This window comes from Trematomus bernacchii, unplaced genomic scaffold (assembly GCF_902827165.1).
Source record: "Trematomus bernacchii unplaced genomic scaffold, fTreBer1.1, whole genome shotgun sequence".
Classification (NCBI taxonomy): domain Eukaryota; kingdom Metazoa; phylum Chordata; class Actinopteri; order Perciformes; family Nototheniidae; genus Trematomus; species Trematomus bernacchii.
The window spans coordinates 898,498-921,858 of NW_022987714.1; the positions used below are offsets into that span (position 1 = coordinate 898,498).

Sequence of the window (23,361 nt, forward strand, 5' to 3'; positions counted from 1 at the left end):
ACTCCGCTCTCCTCATTTGATTGGATATTGAAGTTTGGGGGTGCATGTTTATGACTGTCATCCATAAATACTTAATCAACAATTGATAGATGTTGTTGAAAACACGAGTTATATAATATATTTTGGAAAGCACAACACACTTCCTGTTCTAAATGTGACGACTGCATTTACCTGTACCAATGAATGGGTGTTTTGCTGATACAGCATGGCTGATCTCACAGCTGGAGCCCATTGTATTGCTATTGAATGAGGGCTGGGAGACGGCAGGGTCATTGTCAAAAGGCACGGTCGCTGGATCAATAACTGAATTCATTAGGCAGCTGACTTGCAGCCATCAATATCTCCTTATAATTACCAGGATTTGTGTTGGAAGCAGATGCCGTCCAGGGTGACCTTATAACCAGTGGCCCTTGGTAACTGATATTTATTTTGTTCATCTTATTTTATTGTCTTAAATATCTGATGCACAAAAAAGAAGATCTCACAATGCTAGGTTGCTACATGGGAAATCAGTATTGTTAAATAATGTGACCTACATCATCTGTGCACCCATTATTATTATTTCATTAGGAAGATAGATACACACTGTTAGCCGACACAGACATGATAGTGGTTATAGTGTAAAACATATGACCCTCTTTGAGTAAGCTGTTTCCACTCCATGTGAGTATGTAGTATACAAGTATCATCTTCTTTAAACATTGCATTATCTATTAATTAAATGTATCCAGTTCCTGTTTTGTGACAGTTCCTCCTGGAGGCCCCTGGGGTCCCCGCACCTCACTTTGGACACACTTGCTACTGGCCTGTGCGGTCTGCGCATGCGTGAGGAGGCGGGTGCGGGGCCCCTGTAGAGCCGCGGGTGCTGCGCTGCCGGCAGATCAGAAGTGATTTCGGGGATATACGGACAGCAGCACGCAGGAGAGCGGCGGGTCGCGCTGGGGGAAAATGACACATACATCTGGATAAATGGCGAAGTTTAAGATGAAAGTCCACCAGCACTGGTTGTTTTTAGTTTTGTTTCTTCCTTTATCAGGTGAGTGTCTTGTTTTTGTTGAGTTTTTAGTGCTTACCTGATATAATGTGTTCCGAGCGCGGACTGTTGATGGCATAACGTGAACATAATGCAGGCTAACGTTATCTATTGTTCCTATATGAAATATGCCTTCTGTAACTATGTTTTTCAGAGACAACATTGTATTCTGAACCTTGTTGACGATGAGAATATTACAAGACATGTTGTTATATTTTAACCGTATACTTTCTATCTATTTTATTCTAGTTCTGTGTTTCTCTGTCATTAATGTCAGTAAACTGTGAAACCTGGTCCGGATTCTGACAAACTTCATTCTAATATTTATAGATGCAATGCAAATATTAAAACAACATACCATGCATCACTGTTTTTCTGACAGATATACTTTTTTTCATCCAGCCAATTATACATCAACGTATATTAATGTATGATTATGTATGCTTAATACAGCTGTTTCTAATTACAAATATCATTAGAGTGTCAATCATACTACGAAATCAATGCATTCTGCGTGCTCTCTTTAAAAAATAAGGTAATATCAATGAAGTTTGTTTTATTACATGATGGTCTTTATGGAAGTAGTAGTCTCATTGCACAGACACATAACCAAGTCCTTACTAATGATCCCTTTCTTTTTACTCTAGGTATTTTTTGTTTCAGCGAGTTATCCTTCATCACAGAGCCCAGTGATGTAACCTTATTACCAAAGGACTCTGCAGTCTTGGACTGTCAGGCTCATGGGCTGCCTCCAGTCACTATCAAGTGGCTGAGAAATGCAGTTCGACTGACAGAAAGTGAGCACATACAGTTTCTGCCCAACGGCTCCTTGTACATACCAAAGATAAAAAATACCAAGGAAGATTCAGATGAAGGATTCTACCAGTGCCTATCCCAAAACAAATATGGAGCTATCCTAAGCCAAAGATCACGTCTGACTATCGCAAGTAAGTATGGAGTTCAAAGTGAAAGCTATTCTCTGAAGACAACATGGATTTTGTTCCTATTTTCCATGGTTAGGATCAAGATGAGGATGAGTTAACTTTTCGGTGATATCCACTTTGTGTTGTCAGCATGCACACATTAGAATGGCAAGTTCATGGGTTATTAACCTGGAGATGGGAAGCAGATGTACCCCACCCCACCCCACTCTTGTTTTTCTTTACTTCGGAAAAACCTCTAAAGTTTGGCTTTCCATGTTATTGGAAGTTGTTTAGACTTGGTCATGCTCGAGTTCAGAGCTGTCAGTCCAGTTATAGGATCATTTTAAGAGACAGTTAAAAGTAGATGGAGAGTCAATCTAAAAGCTCATAAAAACTCCATAAACTGGCAGCCATGAGTCAGAGTAAACTATCTTCTTACTGTTCTTAGTACAATTAAAACTTCTACTCCTATGAAAGTAAGAAACATTTGCAAAAAGTTAGGATTTAGCCTTTTCTCTTCTTATGTTTAGTGGGATTACATTGTCAATAAGGACTGTGGCTCTGTTTAATTGTTGAATGGTCTGCCACACAGAGGAATCTCTGAAAGGCTGTTCGGCTTTTAGCCTTTGTTTGGAGTCACCCTGACCGCCCCAGAAGAAAAGGTTTAGGTTTTCAGGGCATTTGTTTGTCCACATATCAGTGGACAGGACAGCTGTGTCTCTTCAATGGGCCTGGTCTACCATGGACACTTTTCAGAGGTCTTAGAAAGGATATCCCATCAGCTCTGTCGTGGAAACCAACATGGCCTTCTGAAATATACTGATTTTGACACTAAGGATAAAAACTTTGGGCCAATATATCCCAATACTTAACAGGACAAAACTTTAAAGGCCTACATACAACCCACAGCAAGAGATTATTAATCATAATAATAGAAATACAAGTAGGAAAACAAATGGAGACCCCAACTCTACTCTGACAATTATGTCATGATGTTTGTCAATCTATTAAAAGAAAACTTAAATATCCAGTTATTTGTGTGATAAGATATAAAAACCCTCAAATGTGGCCGGGTGTCCAGCCTTTGTCAGTGAAAGGGTTAAAGGTTTTTTGGTCAGCTGTAGGCAGGGAGGGGTTGGATGGGCCTCCTCTGGGCTCCCCTTCTGTCCAGAGGTCCTGGGGGTCGGGGGTCAGCAGGGAAAGGCTTTGTGATGTCACAGGCCTGCCCGGGCTCGGCCGCCCTGCTGTTCTTTCTCCCAGCCCACAATCCCTTTCACTGGATCAGCCGCTCTGTTGCCCTGTCAAGCAGAGCCCCTTTTGTTAAAGAAAGGCCAGTGTGTCATGTGATTGAACGGGCCTGATATTGCAGTAAATAGTGATGATCTTTTCAAAACATGCTTACATTCAGGAGGTATTTTCCTTGTTGTTTCTAGGACTACATAACTTATTTAAGCACCTCTTGGATTCACAGGGTATCACATATCCATGAGAATGTTACATTTATAGAAGAAGTTACGTCTCTTGTCATTCCAATGTAATACTACTGTAGCATTTTATATAGGATATAAACAACATAGAAATCACAAGGTTCACTCTTGTAGACTAATGGTAGACTGACTTCGATCTGGCTCCCAGTTTGGGCTAAAATTGAATGGACAGGGGGTAAAGGCGAACTTTGACCTCTTTAGAGAAACCTTTGTGCTTTTTGACCTAGACATTGATTTGTACTTCACAACAGAGGTGACCATATTAGTGGCTGTGTCTGTGCAGGCCACACCCACAATCTACATCTCTGATCCCTGCCTGAGTGAAGACGGCCTGTTATATACAAATAGAGATTTGGTTGTCATGTACTAACACTGAAGGAAAACCTGCCATTTCCGAGAAATCATTCAAAATCAAACTTTCAGGGATCATTTTAAGGCCCTGGTTTATTCACTTGACATCAGCAGGGTTGCTAGTTATTTGTGTATTATTGATGAATTAAAGGATTGCTCTTTAATTTAGATGTCCCAAAGCTCAGGATTTAAATGTGGGGTTTGAGTGGGGGAACAGGGTATTGATTTTTTTTAACATGATATTGACTTCCTTCCTGTGAGTGAGGGGGAAGGGAGAGAGTTATCACCCTAATGAATGAAGGTCATTTGTAATATCCTTCTGGAGACAAATGCAGATTTTGAGTTGCTAATTGTGGTGATTATTGAAAGATCTTTTGAAAACACATAGACAGAATGTGAGTCATGAACTTGATCCCAGTGGTTTTAGTCGTTTTAAAGCAAATGTAGTTATACTTGATCTAGCAGGGTCTTGCAGAACATTTAAATATGCATATAAAGCATAGCTGTAAAACATTTGCAACACAAGTCCGCCAAGATTAAATTCAAGATTCAAATTATAAACATAGTGTGTCATGTTGACTTCTGCAAGTAATAGTTTGTCTTCTATATTTAAACAGTATTTTTGATATGTTTTATTGTATTAAAGGTTTCTGGCCCTCCTCCTTATGCAAAGTGAATTGATTAGTTTTTACCTATAACAATGCATCATTCAGTGTCATTCTTCAATTGATCCATTGATTGGACCAGCTGGTCAGTATATGACCTGATAGCTCATCTGCACACAAGCAAGATCATGGTGTCGCACAAAGATCAATACCTTTCATACAATCAGTTATCATCCATCACAGTCAGGGTGTTGCATGCATAATGTATGGTTTGTTTTACCAAATATTGAAAGAATATGCTCTATTTAGTAAGTGACAAACACAATTAAGTGCCAAACAAATCGGTGTTAGTAAATATTTAATTCAGCAGCCCACTACTTAGAAATTCTGAATATTTTAGGTTTAGGTTAATAAATATGTTTTTAATGTTCTGCTACATTGATTGATAATTTATTTCCCCCCCCTCAGGTATCTCAGAGTTTGTATTGCATCCTGTGCCTATGGTCGTGACTGAGGGTTCAGTGGTACGACTCACCTGTGCCGTCACCTCCAGCCCTCCGGCCACCATCACCTGGGAGCTCAACCAAAGCACATTACCTCTAAAAACCGAAAGGTACCCATCAACACACCTTCTTTCCCCATCATAAGACCCCATCATATCTTATTGTCTTGTGGGCAATGTGAATTTGTTATTTAGAAGCAGCTCCCAAACTGTTGTTTACCCGGTAAACAGAGTTCGAACAAAGACTTGAACATTTGGAAAAAGCTTAATTGTAATACTTCATATCTTTTATATGACTTAATATGGATATGCTCCTTGTAAAAGGTTTGATTTTACACATGATATCCTGTTTCATCTACACAACCACTCATTTAAAAAAGAGAGTTAATTTGTTGTGTTCACTGGTTGTTCAAGGCCTTTGTTAATTCCTTATTCTGCATAATTTAATAATCCTGAACAAAACATGCAATTTAATTTTACATACACAGCTAGTAAATAGACAAAGTTTCAATATATGATTATATGATTTCTGTAAACTTTATTTTTTCACAATTGCATTTATTGTAGCAATATAGATTTCATGATAGATGCTTTGAGAGTATAGACCTTTTTGTTTCTGTCCCTTCAAGTTGCTTGAATTTCACTGTTAAAAGAGTTTGTGCCTAAAGTTATTGTTTTATGTTCCCAGAATCACAGTTTTGCCTAACGGAGTTCTTCAGATCCACAATGTACGATTGGAAGACGCTGGACAGTATCAATGTGTGGCAACTAACATTGGTAGCCGTTTGAAGAGTAGAGAGGCCACACTGACAGTCAACCAAGGTACAGAGAGTGCATCCACTGGATTTAAGGGCTGACCATTAAGCCATCATATCATATTGGAAATTGATTTTGAACATCTTTCCTTTCTTGTTAAGGTGCTGGCCCTAAACCACGTCAGAGGCCCAGAATCATTGCAGGACCTCAGAATGTCTCAGTGTCTCTTCACCAGACGGTTGTCCTGGAGTGTGTGGCCACAGGCAACCCCTGTCCCATCATCTCCTGGAGCCGCGCTGACAGGAAACCCATCGACGTGTACAACGCCAAAGTGCTGGGCAACGGGAACCTTGTTATTTCTGATGTCAACTCCAAGCACAGTGGAGTGTACCTCTGCAGGGCCACCACCCCTGGAACCCGCAACTACACTCTTGCTGCAGCCAACATCACAGTACAAGGTGCAGTGGAGTCTCACTTATATAGCACTGGTTCTCTGACAACATATCATACGTGCTTCCTATATTCCATAATACAGCTAAAGCTTTTTGAGATGTGAAAATATTGTTGACTTTAGAAGATAAGTCCACATTGTTTATAGAGAAAGTGATATGGTGCAAGAAGCAACTCAATTAGTCTGCTATGGGTTAAGAAATGTAAAGCAATATACTATGTGCTCATTGCTTTTCTCTTACACGTCTGTTTCAGTGCCTCCATCCTTAGTTGAGAGGCCGGAGAGCCAGACCCGTCCGAGAGCAGGTACTGCCCGGTTTATGTGCCAAGCAGAGGGAGTGCCTTCGCCACGCATCAGCTGGCTAAAGAATGGAGAAGAGGTTCACTTAAATGGGAGGATCAAGATGTACAACAGGTATTGAAATCAAACACAACCAAGTACCATACCAATAAACTGTCTAAATCACATTCAATTTACTTTCTGAGGTGATTACTGATTGTTAATATTGTGTTTCTTGTTTCACAGTAAATTGGTGATTACTCAGATCATCCCAGAGGATGATGCCATCTATCAGTGCATGGCAGAGAATGATCAGGGCTCTGTGCTGTCCTTGGCTCGCCTTATTGTTGTAATGTCCGAGGACAGGCCCAGTGCACCAAGAAACATCCACGCTGAGACCATCTCCAGCTCTGCTATCTTACTGGCCTGGCAGAGACCTCTCTACAATGCAGACAAAGTCATTGCCTACTCCATCCATTATATGAAGGCTGAAGGTGAGACCAAAAGGAAAACCAAGTTCATTCTGTTCATGGTTTTTTATTTGAGCTGTTGTGAATTGGGAGAGATGAAGGTGTGAACAGATGCAAGGTGACCACAATATGCTATCTCACTCTCTCACATGTGATCAACTTTCCTTGGTGAAGGCCATCTGTTGTTGCTGCGCAGATCAGAGGTCAAGGAGGACTCAGAAAGGCAACTTTGCTGAAATAACAACAGGCTTAGCCAGCCCATTGTCCACTCCCCAGCTCAATCTGCCTGCACTTAAAGGGACAGTGTAGCTTTTTAAAAGCATCACAGTCTTGCAGACCAGTAGCATCAGGAGATATTTAACTTTAACCATTATATTGACATTGAAGTTACCCTATATGTCATATCTGCCTTTGTAGTTAACACACTTTAAGAGGTTATCAGCTTTGTGTTAAGAGCCTTTTTGGTTGGTATATGGTTGTGCCTCTCATTACACATGTTAATAGAAAAGATGAGTGACATTTGGAAAAAGCCAGCATCAAGCCTTTCAAATGACTGTTTGTAAAACTGACTGTTTACAGGGTCATGGCCTTACATCCTGTCATAGAGGTCCCTCTCTTTTTTGGATTATCTTAACACACTTTATGATCTATCTCTTTCAGGTCTAAACAACGAAGAATACCAAATTGTTATTGGCAACGACACAACCAGTTATATCATCGATGACCTTGAGCCAGCTCGAAACTACACTTTTTACATCGTGGCTTATATGCCAATGGGAGCCAGTCGTATGTCAGACCAAGTCAGTCAACATACCCTGGAGGATGGTAAGCATAAAGCATTGAGACTCCCAGCATTCCTTGCTATAAATCACTCTGGTAGTTAAGCTAACTTGCATGCAAGTGATGTGTGTACAGAGCATATTTTGAGTTGAAATAAGGGGGATGGGCATTCTGTTGTTAGCACAGTTTTATGCTTACTTAGAGCTCATTTATGTCAATGCTAATTCGAAATATGACATTTGAGGTTTCTGCCAGCATGCTTGTATGTTGAAGAAGTGCATTGGACTAAATACATTTCTAATATCTATGTCTTTCCGCAGTGCCTTTACGTACCCCAGAGCTGAGCCTGACCAGCCACAGCGCCACAGATATTCAGGTGACCTGGCAGCCGCTGCCCGCCAAGTTGAGCCGCGGTCGGTTGTCTGCATACAGACTCTCTTATCGCACGGCTGCGGACAGCACTGTCATCTCTGTGGAGATACCTCAGAACAGCACCGAATATCTGCTGCAAGACCTTCAGCCGGACACCATCTACCTGCTCCGCATGGCTGCAGCCACCCGTGTGGGCTGGTGTGAGCCTCCTACATGGACCTCCCACCGTACACCTAAGATCTCCAGCAGCAAAGGTAAACCTGCAGAAAGTGGAAAGGGAAATCACAACATGTTGCAAGCTGGTGAAAGCTAAATGTCATTCTAATGTATAGAGCAGTTTTGGTCAATTGTGACAAAGTTTTCAAGTGTAATTGAATTTATTCTTAGGGTCAAAAGCAGGCATCTTTAGCAGGGTAAAAAGCCAACAACAAGTACATGCAAGAGAGTAATAGAATATCGTGGTACCAAACTTGTAGCCGGCTATGCTTCTGCTTTTGTAACATCGTTTTGTTTTGCTGCTGTTAGAATACCAGGAGGATCACTAGGGCTCATGCAGAGTGGCCGGCTTTGGACTAGAGTTTGCTCTTGTAGCATTGTCCCACAGTCTTTGTGTTGGTTACCCAGGAACCTTTGCCCTTCGCTGTCAGTGATGTTAGAGTGGCCTCAGTCACGGGTCATAAAGAGAGGGCCTCAGGCGTCTATGCGGGGGGAAAGAATAGCCTCTTTTCATGGCCTGGTGTGTTGGGGGAGGCTGTTTGTCCACCAAAGCTGAACTTCTTCTTTCAAAAGTTTGGTTGTATATTTAGTTGATGTAGAGCAGCACAGTCGACAGAATTATACCTTTTTTTATTAGAGATCAAGGTCTAGAACATGAAAACTAGGGATGATATGTGTGTGGTTATTGCATTTATACGCAGTGCAACTTAAATTATAACTGTCACACCCATCCATTGTGATAATGAGATCACCTACCATCCATCTTTTTTCTATACCCTGTGTCCTGTTTTTTTTTTTTTGTATTCATCCTTTGTGCTTAGCAATATTTTGAATTAAAATGTGTGTATTGATCCCATGTCTGGTGTTTCTGCCCCATAGTGCCTTCAGCCCCTACTCTTCAACTTGAGCCGCTTAACTGCACCTCCATTATGGCACGCTGGGAAACCTCCCCGCAGTCTGTGGCTGTCCAGGGTTACCGGCTGTGTTACCATGAGGAAGGCCAACCAGAGCAGCCCATCATCCAGCTGCAAGCTCAAAACTACACCTACACCATCAGTGGCCTTGGTGAGTAATGCACTGTAGCTTGTCTAACCTTAGTGTTGTGAGATGATGGGAAGTGGATTGGGTGAAGAACAGATCACTTGTATATTTGACTATTTTAGTGCATTTCTGCCATCTAGACCAGTGATATTGACGTAGAGACAACAGAGAGTGACCGATGGGTTCAAATGGGTCCCAATTTAATCTGGTGGGCAGTTGGAAGCTACATTTGCATTTTCACCCTCTGTGCTGATCAATATGGGCTGACCCCTGTTGCCTAACCAGTAGCCCCCTTCAGTCCTGCTGCAGTATAGTGTGAGAGCAGGCTCCCAGGGTTAGAGGTCAGGATCCAGATGTCCCTCCCACCACCGTTGCCCATCCCGCGGCTTGCATAATTACCCCTGGCCATTGTATTCCATCCAAGGCCAGGCCTGCCCTCTAAGACCCTGGCCACTGCCCCCTTTAGCCGGACACTGAATGACACAAACAAAAACCCCTGGGATTGGTCAAAACTGGACTGAGACACTGACCTTTAGCCGTGAGACAGCAGTCCTGGATCAGGACCCTGCCCTCCCCCCCGGTCATCTGTGCTGTCCATGTAAATAACCCAAACAATCTATATGCAGATAACCAGGGTCTGTTAATATTATAAGTGTGCATCCTATGCAGTTTATACCTAAAATGCTAACATACCAATCTGTATATTGTCATAAGCCGTTTTAAATTAAATGTTTGCTTGCAGTAAAACTCTCTTTATCTGTAAACCCTTCCCTTTATTTCTTTATTAATAATCAAACCCAAAGCCCTTTCATTTGTATTCCATATTAATAATAACACAAGTTGCTGTCACTGGTTCCATGTTCTATTATATCCCTGATATATAAATAAGTTCTTTCTTGGAGCCATGTTTCTTTCTGCACTGATCCAAGTTTAAGGCTATAACACAAGGCCAGTAGGAAGGACGTGAATGGGGGAACAAAAGGGGCCCGGCTCCTCTCCCACAGTCCTGAGCCCAGATTCCTTCTGTTCTATCTTGGCCTGACCTGGTGACCCGAGGCAAACCCCCCCCCCCACCCCCCAGTCCCATGGGCCTCGGATCCCAGCAGCTGAAGGCAGCCCCTGGCCCAGCCCCCACATCAGGCCTGGACACACCACCTTCACTGGTCAATACCCATTGGCTGACCTTTCACACTGAAGGCATAAAACAAACCTAAACAGTCCCTCAAACACCCTGATTTAGGAGCTGATGTGTTTTTACTCAAGTTAAAATACAAAATGTTACTGATGTTTTCAAACGAAAGCCTCCCTCCCCTACACCACAATGATCTTCCTGATGTATTTTACCCAGTTCTTGATACAACATTGTTTTCCCCATAATTATTTTATTTTAAAAAATGAACCTCATCTCGCCTCTGTTGTTTCCCTCCAATTTTGTAATGTGTGTGTTTTAGTTTTTTAAACCTCGCACTGCCATTTTCATGGTTGTAAAATCTTTATAGGATTTGAAAATGTAAAAGACAATATAGTTTTGTGATAATTTCATAGAGCTTATTGATAATCTCACCATATTTACTTGGCCTAGGACCTGGTTGATCTTTCTCATGCTCCCTACTCATTACAATGCATGATAAACGAGAGGTTGGGGTGACTCAGGAGGCCATGCATTGTCAGGGCATGGGGAAGGGCCATTAATGAGCTGCAAGTGTCCCCTCCTGCAGCCAGTTGTGAAAGAGTCTGCTTTTCTTTTTAATAAATGCTGCTCTATCTATTCTTGCTTTTGACATTTTAATGGAAATCTCTCAGGGTTTGGAATTATGTCTGGGCCCTATTGGACTACTCAGGTTTTAAAAGCTGCTTCATGCACTTAAAGCAGTCACTTTGATCTACCTTCACTTTTAGTATTTACAACATGACTGAAAATGTATTCTTTGTGTTTTAGATCCAAGGAGAAAGTATCATGTCAAGATTCTGGCTGTCGGCCAAGCTGGTGATGGCTATCAGACGGACCAAACAGTTAGCACCCCGGGATGTGTGTGTAAGTACATCTCTCTGTTGTTTGTTTCAAAAGTCTTTCTCATTTAAATAGACCTTACAAATTTTCACAAATTGAGAGATATGACAAAAACATTTTTTTCCATCATTCAGCGGCCAGAGACCAACTGGCGACAGCCCCTCCACCTCCAGATCATGTGACTGTCTCAGCCACCAACTCGTCTTCAGTATCTCTGCGCTGGGGCCGTCCTGCTTTCTCGTCTGGAAAGGCTGTCAGCTATACCATCCGTTGTACACCTGTGGGCACCCACAACGCCTCTGCTATACGCTACCTGCAAACGTAAGCCGAGAACCCCCAACAAATTCAGTATTGTACATCTGGCATGACAAATACAGCCTCAGAATACTCTTTTTTTTGTTGCTAAGTATTTATGTTATGTAACACTGCATGTTTGTGAATGATGTGGCCGTTGTACTCTTTTTAATTTGCTGTCTGTATAATTGTATGTCAAAAGCTCATATATATAAATGTTGTCTGTCCACAGCACGAGACAAAACGTGACTGTTCAGAATTTGGTAACAAACACTCGCTATGAGTTTGTTGTGCGTCTTCATGTGGACCAGATGTCGAGTCCTTGGAGTTCTGTTGTTTACCGTCAGACTTTACAAGCAGGTAATAACTTACTGTAACATCATTTCACCATGATTATGTTTCTGTTTGTCCAGTTCTTCTACTCTCGAGACACAAATCAGTTAATTGCATATTGCTCAGAACATTTCTCAGCAAGTCTAATTTACCGTGAATATGATTTATCTGTTTGCAGCACCTGGCCAGCCGCCTAAAGGAGTGCGAGTCACTCTGATCGAGGATGACACCGCCCTGGTGTCCTGGAGGGAGCCCACCGAGCCCAACGTGGTGGTGACACGCTACACCATCCTGTACGCCTCCCAGAAGGCCTGGATGGATGGACACTGGCAGATATTGCAGAGGGAGGGTGAGTAGTGGACAGCATCATAAAATATGTTTTGTTGGTGATATAATTACAGTTTTAAATATATATTTATTAGGAACATCACATAGGTCAATACAGATTCAAGAGATTCGCAAACATCCTTTAAGCGAAATAAATGAACCACTAAAAATGTCTTAATCCCTTTTAACCCTCATAGCATTTTAGCGCCGTAAGACTATTTTTAAATATACAAACATTTCCAGGAAACAAAATGTATTTCTTAGTTGAATGGGACTAATGTACATGCCTAAGATAATGTTAGGGACCTGAACTCTCTAGCTTCAGCTTTACCTGTCATAGGGGGTGTAACTGTTATTTAAGCATAATGATGTGCACTAGAATTCATTTTCTATATTTGTACTTAATTGTATTTTTGTTTACAGGGAGCCACACAATGGCGCTGCTGGAGAAGCTGGAGGCGGGGAACGTCTACTTGGTGAAAATATCTGCTTCCAACCAGGTGGGTGACGGGCCTTTCTCTCAGATCGTGGAGCTTGCTCTGAAGAATGGAAACAAACACCGCAGCAAAAACCCCAGGCACTCTGAAAACTTCCCCGATACAACAGGTACACATCATTAGATTGCTTCTTATTTATATTAAGCTGGTAGTTATGTGGCATTCATTATTAAAGTAAAGCTATACTCAGTTGTTAGTGTTGTCTTGAAATTAAATGGTTTGAATTTCTCTTAGGCTTTAATGTAACTTAATAAAAAAATGTGGTGAGGTGATTTTAAAGGCAGTATGGTTTCATAATCATTAGTGAAAATGGAGAGAATAAAAGCTCATTCCTGTTAGAAAACAAACCACAAGGAGGTGTAGGTCAGCAACACCTGGTAACCATATATATATTATATATATATATGTTGTACGATTTTTTTTTCACATGCAATTCGTTTTTGTTCACATTGAATAGGAAAGTGAAAAGTTTAGTTTTTCTCTAATGAAAGCTTAGTTTAATTGTATACCGTCAGGCCTTCACACAGTGTTAATCATGAACTATAAACATCAGTCTATGAATGTGAAGTGTTGTTAAACATAGTTTTTTAGGCTGAGGGCATTTACTTTTTTATTTCCTTCAGGTTTATCACCCCTCTTTCAATTAATTTCTCTTAGTTATTATAACATATGTAATTATATTCCATCTAAAACACTGTTGTTTATCTTCCAGTCTACTCTGATGATCTCTACCACATAGACCAGAGGTCCATGACAGGCATCATTGTTGGAGTGAGCATCGCCTTGTCCTGTATTGTAATATGTGCCTTAATCCTCATCAGTAAGGGAAGACCAAGGTACATTTAGTCCATTTTTACTCAATTTTTAACAGTTAACATTATATTCTCCTGAAATGTTCTAACAATATTATCTTTGTATGATTCATAGGAAATCCTCCAGTCAAAAAGTCCTTGCTGTTAGAGATCCTGAAGGTCCACAAGCTGGGTTTTCCCGGCCCAATGAACAGCATACAGAGAATGTTGAGGCCATTATACCCATGATCAGTCACAACTTTCTAGATGCCAAGGTGAGACAAACAAAAAGTGTGATGATGGTTCTTCTGGTTTCAGAAATGTAATATATACATTTGAGTTATGTGTCTGATGTTCAAAAGAGCACACGACCATAAAAAAAATCTGATCTGATTTATTTCTCTTTAGTTCCAGGTCGGGTCTAATATTGTCAAAAACAGTGGCGGTCCAATCAGCAAGAATAAAAGCAAGAGGTGGCTGCTCTTCAAGAGGGAAATGAGGAACACATCTGAAAGTGATGTGAGTGATGCAACATTATTCTGATCAATCCACTTTCTTTTTAGACTTCTCTTTTTTATCTTAATTTCCTTTTTCTCTTCTCCTTCTCATTAGGCTGAGAGGAGAGCCAGCTTGTACGAGGCTGGAAAAACAGTTTTGAGGTATGAGGAGCATTTAGGTTCAGCGCCTCTGCCCCCTTCATCCCGCGAGATCATCTTCGGACCTTACCACTCAGAGAGCTCTCACACCAGTGAGGGCAGCCAGGGGACGGGGGACTCGGGACACTACTCCAACGAAGAAAGCAACGAAGAGTTGAGCAACCCTTCCACCAGCCAAAGCTCCAGACCTGAATCTTTTGGACCGGAAGATGTTGTAACTGTTGCTGAGGTGAAGCAGTCTTTTGTTGTGGAAAACGAGGAGATGCTGAGCCATCCCCTCCATCACTCCGCCTCTGATGCAACCCAACTCTGCTGCACCTCGCAGGGCTCCCCTCCTGCCCTGCACTCGGCCCAGGACGTTGGCTCCTGACATCAGGAGGCCTAAAGCTGCTCTCCAGCAGCCGGAGCTACGCCACTTCTACCTCGTTTGCTTCCTGAGTTGAGCCCCTTGGTTATTTCCTGAGGCACAAGGGTTAAGGAAGCCAGCTGCTACGATGGACGAAAGGCGTTTTCGCTTCGGATCTACCTCAGGATTTTGTATGGATGTTCGTTATAACATTAACATTTCATTTCCATCTTTTTAACTTTCTACCTGTTTGTCTGTGTTCGCCGTTATCTGTCCTAAACCAAAGCTCACCTATGATGAATGTTAAAAAGAATGTCAAGAATGTACTGTGATACATTTTCGTTATATTTAATTACTTTTCACTGGAGCAGAGGGTGAAGTTGGACCCTTTTGACTGATTATCTACCTCCATGTTCTTGTGTATACATTACTACCTCTTTTTCACCACATTATGTGCAGTATTACTTCAGACTCAGGGGACACACATTCATTGCCATGTCTTGCTACCTCTGTTCGGGCGTTCTTTTTTGGAGGTGCTCATTTCTTGAATTCTCTGAACTTTTATTTTCACGGTTGAAAGATGTTTTGTTTCATTCGCATTGTCTTTGAATGATGTATGTTGTGAAAATAACAAGTGCTTTAGAAATTGTCAAACTATATGAGCTTTATCACATGATATCGTTTGGCATTTCCAGTGCACTGAACTCAAAGCTTTAACATGGCCTTAATATCGAAAGGGCTTTGCATACTAAAGAAGACGAGATCCAAAGACGGGAAAAATTGTACCCAAAGAGTTTTTGATAAAACAAAAGATATTTTAAGGCAACCAAAAATATAAAGATTATACATTAAGGGTGCATTTGCCAAAAATATTGTTCTTGCCAATGATGTAAATTTCCCTTAGAATGGTGGTTTGAATGCTTTTCTTAGTGTACATTTTCTTGATGCTTCATTCTGGTAAAAGCTTTTGCACGAGTCTCCCTGGCTTGTGCTCCGTTTGCCTTCTAAACCATTGCTAAACGCAGCGGTGATGCCGATGCTATTATCCAAAGAGTTGTCTCCTTCCTCAGATGGGTATGGCTTTTCATTCACATGATCCTTGGTACTATGAGGTGGAAATATTTGACACATGACCAAAGATCTAGTTTGTCCTGCCAGTGATAGATGATGATATTTATTCTTTTTAAGAGAATCATCTGTTACCGATCACCAATAATGCTATATGGGGAAGAATTGTCTTTCTCTCTCCATAAAAACTCCTGTCCAGGTGTGACAATGAAGGATACTGACTATCAAAATGGAAACCCTAGTGTGAAGAGCAACATAATCAATTTTTATATCTTTGTAATACAAATAATCCTAACCAAAGAAATTTGAAGTCTCTGTTATTTAGTGATTTTCTTTGGTTTCATTTACATTATTTGCATTTAAATGTGATATAATTTCCAATGGTTTTGATTGCTAGAAAGGCATTTTAACATAGTTTCTTTTTTTTAAAGCTTGAGATGTCAAACTGTTCTGCTGTCCTTTTATCACCATGAAATCTTACCCAAATGATACTTAAGTAGGTTAAAATGAAAATTTGAATTTAGATTTTTATTTTAGCATGATGTCGTAAACAAAAACATTTCCCAATTCAAATGTGACATTTGACTAAATTAATAAGTTCAAGTTAAAAGTTTGTCTGTGTAATTCATTATTATGAAAGGTTCATTTGAAGCCACAGATAATTTTGCTGACTTAACTCAGGTGCCAAATGTAGATTTAGAATGTAGACTTAAATGTTAATATTTAAGTTATGTTTTTGTTTTGTATTTCTGCTTTTGAATACCAAAATGTATCTTTTAATCCAAAGTGAGCAACAAAACAAATTATTGTAAGTGTTCAGATGTTGTAACAGACTTTTTGCTACTCTCAAGATGATCCCAAATACTAGATAATAAAATTCTTATTGAAAAATGTTGTGGTGTGTGTGTGTGTGTGTGTGTGTGTGTGTGTGTGTGTGTGTGTGTGTGTGTGTGTGTGTGTGTGTGTGTGTGTGTGTGTGTGTGTGGGTGTGTGTGTGTGTGTGTGTGTGTGTGTGTGTGTGTGTGTGTTGTATTGTATTGATCCTTTTAAACTTTATTGTAACATTAAGATGAAATTGAAGATTTAATACTTGACTATTTCCTCACACATTTTAAGTCTTTTTCACAATTAAGTAAAATCCACACATTTTCTGTTGTTTGGCTTATTGATCATAGAGAGCTATGTTTGACTCCATAATGCATGCAATATTACAAGTAGGCCTACATGAAAAAACGATATTTTTATAACCCTTATTATTTTTAACCCTCATATGTGAAAGGAGGGAATTTATAGGTACACTGAAATTCTTGAACAGTTATGTTTCGTTATGTGTGCGTTAAGTGTAATAATAATAATACAAATATATTGGATCATTTATGTATTCAGGCAATTCAGTATTGCTTGGCTATAGAAGCTGAAGGTTAACTTACTTGTGAAACAAAAGTTAATTGAACAAATTATTTTAATCACTTCTGCAGCACAATGCCAAAAAAAGAAAGAATTCAGAAAAGGAAGGAGAAGGAGCGCCAGGAAACAGCTAAGAGTAGCACACAAGAGAGAACAGATAACTCAAATGTTGAAAGTGTTACACCTGAGAAAGCAGTAGAGATCTCACAAGCAACATTGGAGAGACAAGGGGAGGCTTTAGAGGCAACACCTGACACAGAGCCGAAAGATGATCAGGAAATCCCTGTCAGTGTGGAAGAGGAAGAGGCCACAGGAGGGGAAACGGTGGATAATGTTGAGGAAGCCATAGAAGAGGGTGATGTTGAGGAAACTGAGTAGTGTAGAAGAGGTCATATCAAAAATTGCATCCTTAAAGTATCCAACAGATCCCGCCCACAACCAAGCTTTTGATCTCAAATGTAATGTCAGCTATGTGAAAATGTGTGTTGCTAGAGGACCATGCCCACCTGTCCTTAGATTTCCCAAAAACACTGAAGGCCGATCATTTCAAAAGATGTGGTATGAAAATAAGCCATGGTTGGAGTATTCACCCGAAAAGGACAGTATGTACTGCTTCAGCTGTCGGCTTTTTCTCAATGAACAAAAGTACAGTAACAAGAGTGCTTGGAGAGTGGCTGGCGTAAACAACTGGAAAAGGGGACTTGATCAAATGCAAGAACATGCAGACTCAGAGGCCCATTTAACAAGCATGGTGCGATGGAACACATACAAACAGAATGCTTTACAAGCAGCTTTTGAGGTATCAGATGTTCAAGGAAAGGCAATAAGAGAGCAAGAGATACAAAGAAACAGAAATCTTGACCCGATTAATTGACATAACTTTATATCTTGCACGACAGGGGAAGGCTTTCAGTGGTGACGACGAGTCTGCCACTAGTTCAAACCAGGGCAACTTCCTTGAACTTGTTAAAATGTTTAGCCAGTACGATAGTGTACTCAGGCTACATTTGGATAATGTCAATGACCAGAAAATGGGTAAGAACAGATGTCAAGTTTCACTCCTCTCAAACAGAACACAAAATGATATCATAAAAGCCCTCTCCACATTCACCAAAAGAGAGATAAGGAAAGAAATAGAGGAGGCTAATATATATTCAGTACTCATAGATGTAACCACTGATGTATCTCATTGCTCTTTTGTTGTGCGTTATGTGTATGAAATGGAAGTCAAAAAGCGCTTCCTCCAGGTCTGCAATGTGTCAAAAACAACAGGTGAGGAGATGGAGAAAACAGTTCTTGACTTGCTAAAGAACAATGACCTACAGATCCAAAACATGCGTGGTCAAGGCTATGATGGCGCTGCCAATATGAGTGGTCAATACAGAGGACTGCAGTCAAGAATACTGAAACACAATAACAAAGCTCTGTATGTGCATTGCCAAGCTCACTGCTTAAATTTGGTCTTAGTTGAAAGTGCAAAATCAAGCCTCGACTTCATTACCTTTTTCAACCTGGTAGAGAATCAAATCAAATCAAATCAAGTTTTATTTATAAAGCACATTTAAAAGCGATTTTTGGTCGAGCCAAAGTGCAGTACATCTAATAAAAACACATTACTACAATCACAATAAAAGACAATAAATTACAACAGATATATATAAAAAGAGAAGCTTTTACCAGCTCTCCAAAAAGACACACTGCATTTGTGAAATGCCAAGAGGCCCTGCACCCTGGAGAGCGTGTAATTCAACTGCAGAAGCTCTCTGACACACGTTGGGCATGCAGAGAAAAAGCCCTGAAGGCCCTCCTTAAAGTGATGAGTACTGTGGTCAAGGTCCTCACTGATATGACAGAGCAGGAGCCTCCAGATACTGCTGCTGGAGATGCCAAGATGTACCTTAAAGCCATAGACTTTGAGTTTTTCCTTTGCCTTGAGATCGCCACTCCAGTCTTTGAGGTCACTGCACTTGCCTCTGATGCTCTACAGAACTGCGACATTGATCTGTCCACAGCATATACTGTTGTTGATGGAGCGATGGACACCTTGTCCAACCTCAGGACAGAAGAACAGTTTGGAAAACTGTTTAAGAGTGCCACTGAAAAGGCAGAAGCCGCTGGGCTCAGCATCCCCACAGTCCCCCCAGGACAGCAAAGGCAGAGGAGGGTGCCTGCAAAGTATCGGCAAAGTACTAATGCAGCCACAGAGAGCCATTCCTTCCAGTCAGTAGAAGACTACTATAGAGGGAAGGTGTACTACTCATTCGTAGATGTTCTTTCTCAGGAACTAAAAAGAAGATTTAGGGGAGATGGCGAGACAGAGTCCAGTACAATACTGAATGCACTCCACACTTTGACCAAGGCCAACAACTGGATAGGCAAAGATGCAATGGGTCCTGACTCCCTTGAAGCCGTTCACATGCTTTGTGAGTTCTATGGAGGAGAGGAGCAGAAGTTGAAAACAGAGCTCAGGGTTTTTCATGCCTCTTTCCCAAACACGTGCACCATGAAGGGGTAAAAACACTAAGAGACAACAGTGGACAGAATATATTTCCAACACTGGTGGAAATTATAAGAACCTATGCAACAATTCCAGTGTCAACAGCAACAGTGGAAAGGTCCTTCTCCAAGCTCAAGCTGGTGAAAGACACACTCAGAAGCCAATGCATAGAAGAGAGGCTTTCTGATCTCCTCCTCCTCGCTATTGAGAAGGACATTCCTGTTATCCACAGTGAAGTAATAAACATCTACAGGGACATGGCCCCCAGAAGGTTGCTGCTGTAAGGGAGGAAGGAGAGACAACAAGTGAAGACACGAAAAAAGATTTAACAACTTCCAAGTGCAAAGAAAGATACAAGATACAAAGAAAGTTAGTAAAGAAGTTAATAACAAAATATTTAATTTCAGATTTCAAGACCTTGTTAAATAATTTCAGTAAAGTTGCAGTATTTTTGCATGTTCTTAATAAATATTTTTGCACAGTTTTTTCAGCATTTTTTATGTGTTCCAATTAAATTAAGTAAATGAGAAGGAGAGGAGAGCAGAATGCACTAAGTGTAATTGTTGCAACTAAATTTAGCCCTACTTGTAGTTTGGAGTGTAGGTTGGTTTGCGTATTTATGTAGAGAACAGCCTTTTTCAGTTTTGTGTGAACATTTTTGTTGATTTTGAAGTGTTATTTATTTTAATACCACAAAAATAATTCAAAGGACTTAATGTTGTGCTAAAATAAACTAATTATTATAGCAATTAACTAGTAGCATAGAAAACATGCACATTGTGGCATAGTTTCCTTTGTTGATGTCTGCTCTTGTGCGTAGTGAATACTAAAGAAGACCATTGTCTCTGTGTTAACTGATTATTTTGTAGAATTCTGTTGAGTATTAAACAATTGCGTGAGTGTGAGGGTATTAAAATAAATTGGTCGGTAAGTCAGAGATGTGCAACTATATATTTTTTTTAAAAACCTTTTTTCACATTATTGATGCATTTAAGTGTTTTTAAAGCTCGTAAAGGTGCAGCTCATTTTAATTACTTTGTATGATGCAGGGTAGCTTGTGAAATTTACTCCAGGTGTAATTAAGTCTCATTTAAATATGCAAGGAAACTAAAGGTAGGCTATTAAATAAATGTTGGGGAGTAAAAATACACAGTTTACCTCTAGCAAACAAATAAAAAATACTCAAGTAAGATACTAGTAACTGACAATTGTACTTAAGAGTAAAGCTACTTAGTTACTTTACACCACTGCATGAAGTTCATTGGTAGTGTGTAAACAAAGACAGTGGTAAATGATGTCCTTTGAGTCCGCTAGATTAGAAGACTGTATATTTCCACGGAGAAGCGTAGTGTGGCAGAGGGCCAGCAGGGGGCAGGCGCTGCAGTTGCGGCGGGGAAAGAGGAAGAGGAAGAAGAAGAGACTGCTCGGTCTTGTTTGTATCGGTGCTCGCACGCAGCGTCTCTGCTGTGAAAATGCGCATCGAAAAATGTTATTTCTGCTCGGGACCAGTGTATCCCGGGCATGGAATGATGTTTGTAAGGAACGACTGCAAGGTATGTCAATGTATTTCCATCTGAATAATCCTGTAACTTTAACGGAAGCTCGTGTTTCACTGTCAGCGTTAGCCCAATAACGATAGCTTTCTAGCTAGCATGCTAACATAACGTGCTGTACTCACTCACGTGGGATAAAAAAAAATGCGTTTTCTTTCTGAAAGTCTGTTAACAACTCAACATGGTGATTATATTATTCGCATTCATTGGTTTATATTTTGAGGTTAGAGTTAGAGAATGTTGATACTTTTTGAAATGTTAGATCAACTTTGCCTCAAATGAAAATCTAGTCGATGCTGAGGCCGGACATTTAAACAGCAGGGCCTCATGTTTGACTCGTGGAGTAGTTGCGCCCTCTAGAGGTTCACTGTGGACTTATCATAAACACCCTCAGTTATTGATCTAAACTTTCTTTGTGTGTTGGTTGAGATGTGTCAAGCGATACTTTAAAATAATGTGCATTCATTTTTAAGGCTTCAATTGGCAGAACTACATGTGTTTTAACACCTGACAAAGTCACAACAAGGAGAAAACATAAGCTTTACAAAACACAAGATTCAAAGGCTAATAATTTCTTCATATTTTGATACATATTAATACAATAATGTATATAAAACCCAGTAGTTTTCAACTTGTTATTATAACTTACATTTTATAATTGTAATAATTTGCCGTCCGTTTCCTTTCATGCTATTCTGTAAAAGAAATGATGAACAGAAAGAATCAGAATACCTTTGTTTGCTGCAGTTTCCCTTTGCTTACTGGGAAAAATGAATGGTATTACAAAAGCATAATCATAAAAAAAATGTGTTCTTCTGCCCCCCTTTGTAAACAGTCGTTCAGATTCTGCAGATCAAAATGCCACAAGAACTTCAAGAAGAAGCGTAACCCTAGAAAGACCAGATGGACCAAAGCATTCAGAAAGGCCTCAGGAAAGGAATTGACCGTGGTGAGTTGTTTATCAATAGAGCTCTATCGCTGTCATAGATTTGTTTTACTGTAACTTAACAAACACATTTCCTTTCTTTCAGGATAACGCATTGGAGTTTGAGAAACGAAGAAATATGCCTGTTAAATATAACAGAGCTATTTGGGATAAGACAGGTAATGTAGAAATCTATTTCTTATGTGTAGGTTTTTTCCCGATTTCATTCTTGAGCTGAGTAGTCATGTTTCACTTATATTTTTGACAGTGGAAGCAATGAAGAGGGTGGAAGAAATCAAACGGAAACGACAGGCACGATTTATCATGAACAGGTGAGCAAGTCGTTTTGTTTTCATTCTTTGATGTTTCATTTGAGTTCATCTTTCTGCATCTTAGAAACACCATCTTATGCTAAACTGTTATTGATTCAACAAATACTGGATTGACAGGATTTGAAAAACAGTGCTTGCCTTAACTTTTACTTTTTCGCCTCCACTTTATAGATTAAAGAAGGGCATACAGTTGAAGAAGGAGGAGGACATCGTCGAAGTGAAGAAAAATATTCACCTTATCAAAGCACCACATGCAGGTAAGCATTTTTTAGGAACCAAATTTAGCAAATGTATACAACAAGTATCCTGTAATCAGGTAAAAGTATTTTTGATTGATGAAATGTGTTCTGTTCCCTGATAGTATGTGACCCATTTAGTACAATGAAGATTGATACATCAAACAAACAACACCTAATGTCCGGACATAAAACAAAATTATTTTTCATATCAGTAGAGGTGGATATTGATTGGAAAGACATTTGTCTTGGGTAAAATCTAGAGATGATATTTTGTAATGTTTGTTTTCACTAATATACATAAGATACGGTTGTCATTTTAGCACTGTTAAAAATCTGTTTGTGTTTGTTTGTCTATAGGAAAGGCCAAACAACTGGAAGCCAAGATGGTGCAGAAGTTACAAGAAGACGTGGACATGGCGGATGAAGATCTGTAATCTTCAGAAAGACTCTCATGACCAAGTTAACATGTATTATATTGTACTCCTGTTTGGAATTAAAATGTCCAATTGGCTGATGATGGACTCTGTAATCCTTTTGAGTTTTAAAAAGCTTAAGAGGACTGAACGCATTGATCTGACTATTATCTGCCCCTAAACCAGCAGTAATTAACCACATGCCTCCAAGTTTGTTTGTTTGTTTTTTCCTGTGTGGTAGTTTGTGCTTTAAAGAATGTTCTCGATCATTTTGCATAGTAAAGTGTATTAGAGTAATACAGAAAAGTTTAAAAAAGGTAACAAACAAAAATGTAATAAACATCTTTTCAACTATTTTTTTCTTAACTTTCGTTTTTGTTGCGACATATTCACTATAAGCATAGTA

General features: G+C 40.0%; 2 protein-coding genes across 2 annotated transcripts; both read left to right on the forward strand.

Moving 5' to 3' along the window:
* Positions 1–969: 969 nt before the first annotated feature.
* LOC117491903 (protogenin B-like) lies at positions 970–14,545 on the forward strand. The gene is made up of 19 exons (XM_034142034.1): positions 970–1,036; positions 1,681–1,980; positions 4,868–5,012; positions 5,590–5,723; positions 5,819–6,115; positions 6,363–6,522; positions 6,634–6,881; positions 7,518–7,682; positions 7,958–8,263; positions 9,105–9,290; positions 11,206–11,301; positions 11,412–11,598; positions 11,804–11,931; positions 12,083–12,253; positions 12,655–12,837; positions 13,441–13,564; positions 13,656–13,794; positions 13,934–14,038; positions 14,132–14,545. Exons 1-19 carry the CDS (start codon positions 970–972, stop codon positions 14,543–14,545), a joined length of 3,555 nt encoding a protein of 1,184 aa, XP_033997925.1.
* A 6,326-nt stretch (positions 14,546–20,871) lies between these two features.
* On the forward strand, positions 20,872–23,310 carry rsl24d1 (ribosomal L24 domain containing 1). The gene is made up of 6 exons (XM_034142075.1): positions 20,872–21,046; positions 21,882–21,995; positions 22,078–22,150; positions 22,240–22,303; positions 22,475–22,560; positions 22,900–23,310. Exons 1-6 carry the CDS (start codon positions 20,966–20,968, stop codon positions 22,974–22,976), a joined length of 495 nt encoding a protein of 164 aa, XP_033997966.1. The 5' UTR covers positions 20,872–20,965; the 3' UTR covers positions 22,977–23,310.
* The last annotated feature ends 51 nt before the right edge of the window (positions 23,311–23,361 follow it).

What these genes read in the sequence shown, in the direction of transcription:
- LOC117491903 (XM_034142034.1), top strand. Translation starts at nt 970, where the DNA reads ATGGCGAAGTTTAAGATGAAAGTCCACCAGCACTGGTTGTTTTTAGTT. An exon ending in CCGTCAGACTTTACAAGCAG is followed by an intron (nt 11,932 to 12,082) that starts GTAATAACTTAC and finishes ATCTGTTTGCAG; the next exon opens with CACCTGGCCAGCCGCCTAAA. An exon ending in ACAACTTTCTAGATGCCAAG is followed by an intron (nt 13,795 to 13,933) that starts GTGAGACAAACA and finishes CTTTAGTTCCAG; the next exon opens with GTCGGGTCTAATATTGTCAA.
- rsl24d1 (XM_034142075.1), top strand. Translation starts at nt 20,966, where the DNA reads ATGCGCATCGAAAAATGTTATTTCTGCTCGGGACCAGTGTATCCCGGG. An exon ending in AGCTATTTGGGATAAGACAG is followed by an intron (nt 22,151 to 22,239) that starts GTAATGTAGAAA and finishes TATTTTTGACAG; the next exon opens with TGGAAGCAATGAAGAGGGTG. An exon ending in GCACGATTTATCATGAACAG is followed by an intron (nt 22,304 to 22,474) that starts GTGAGCAAGTCG and finishes TCCACTTTATAG; the next exon opens with ATTAAAGAAGGGCATACAGT.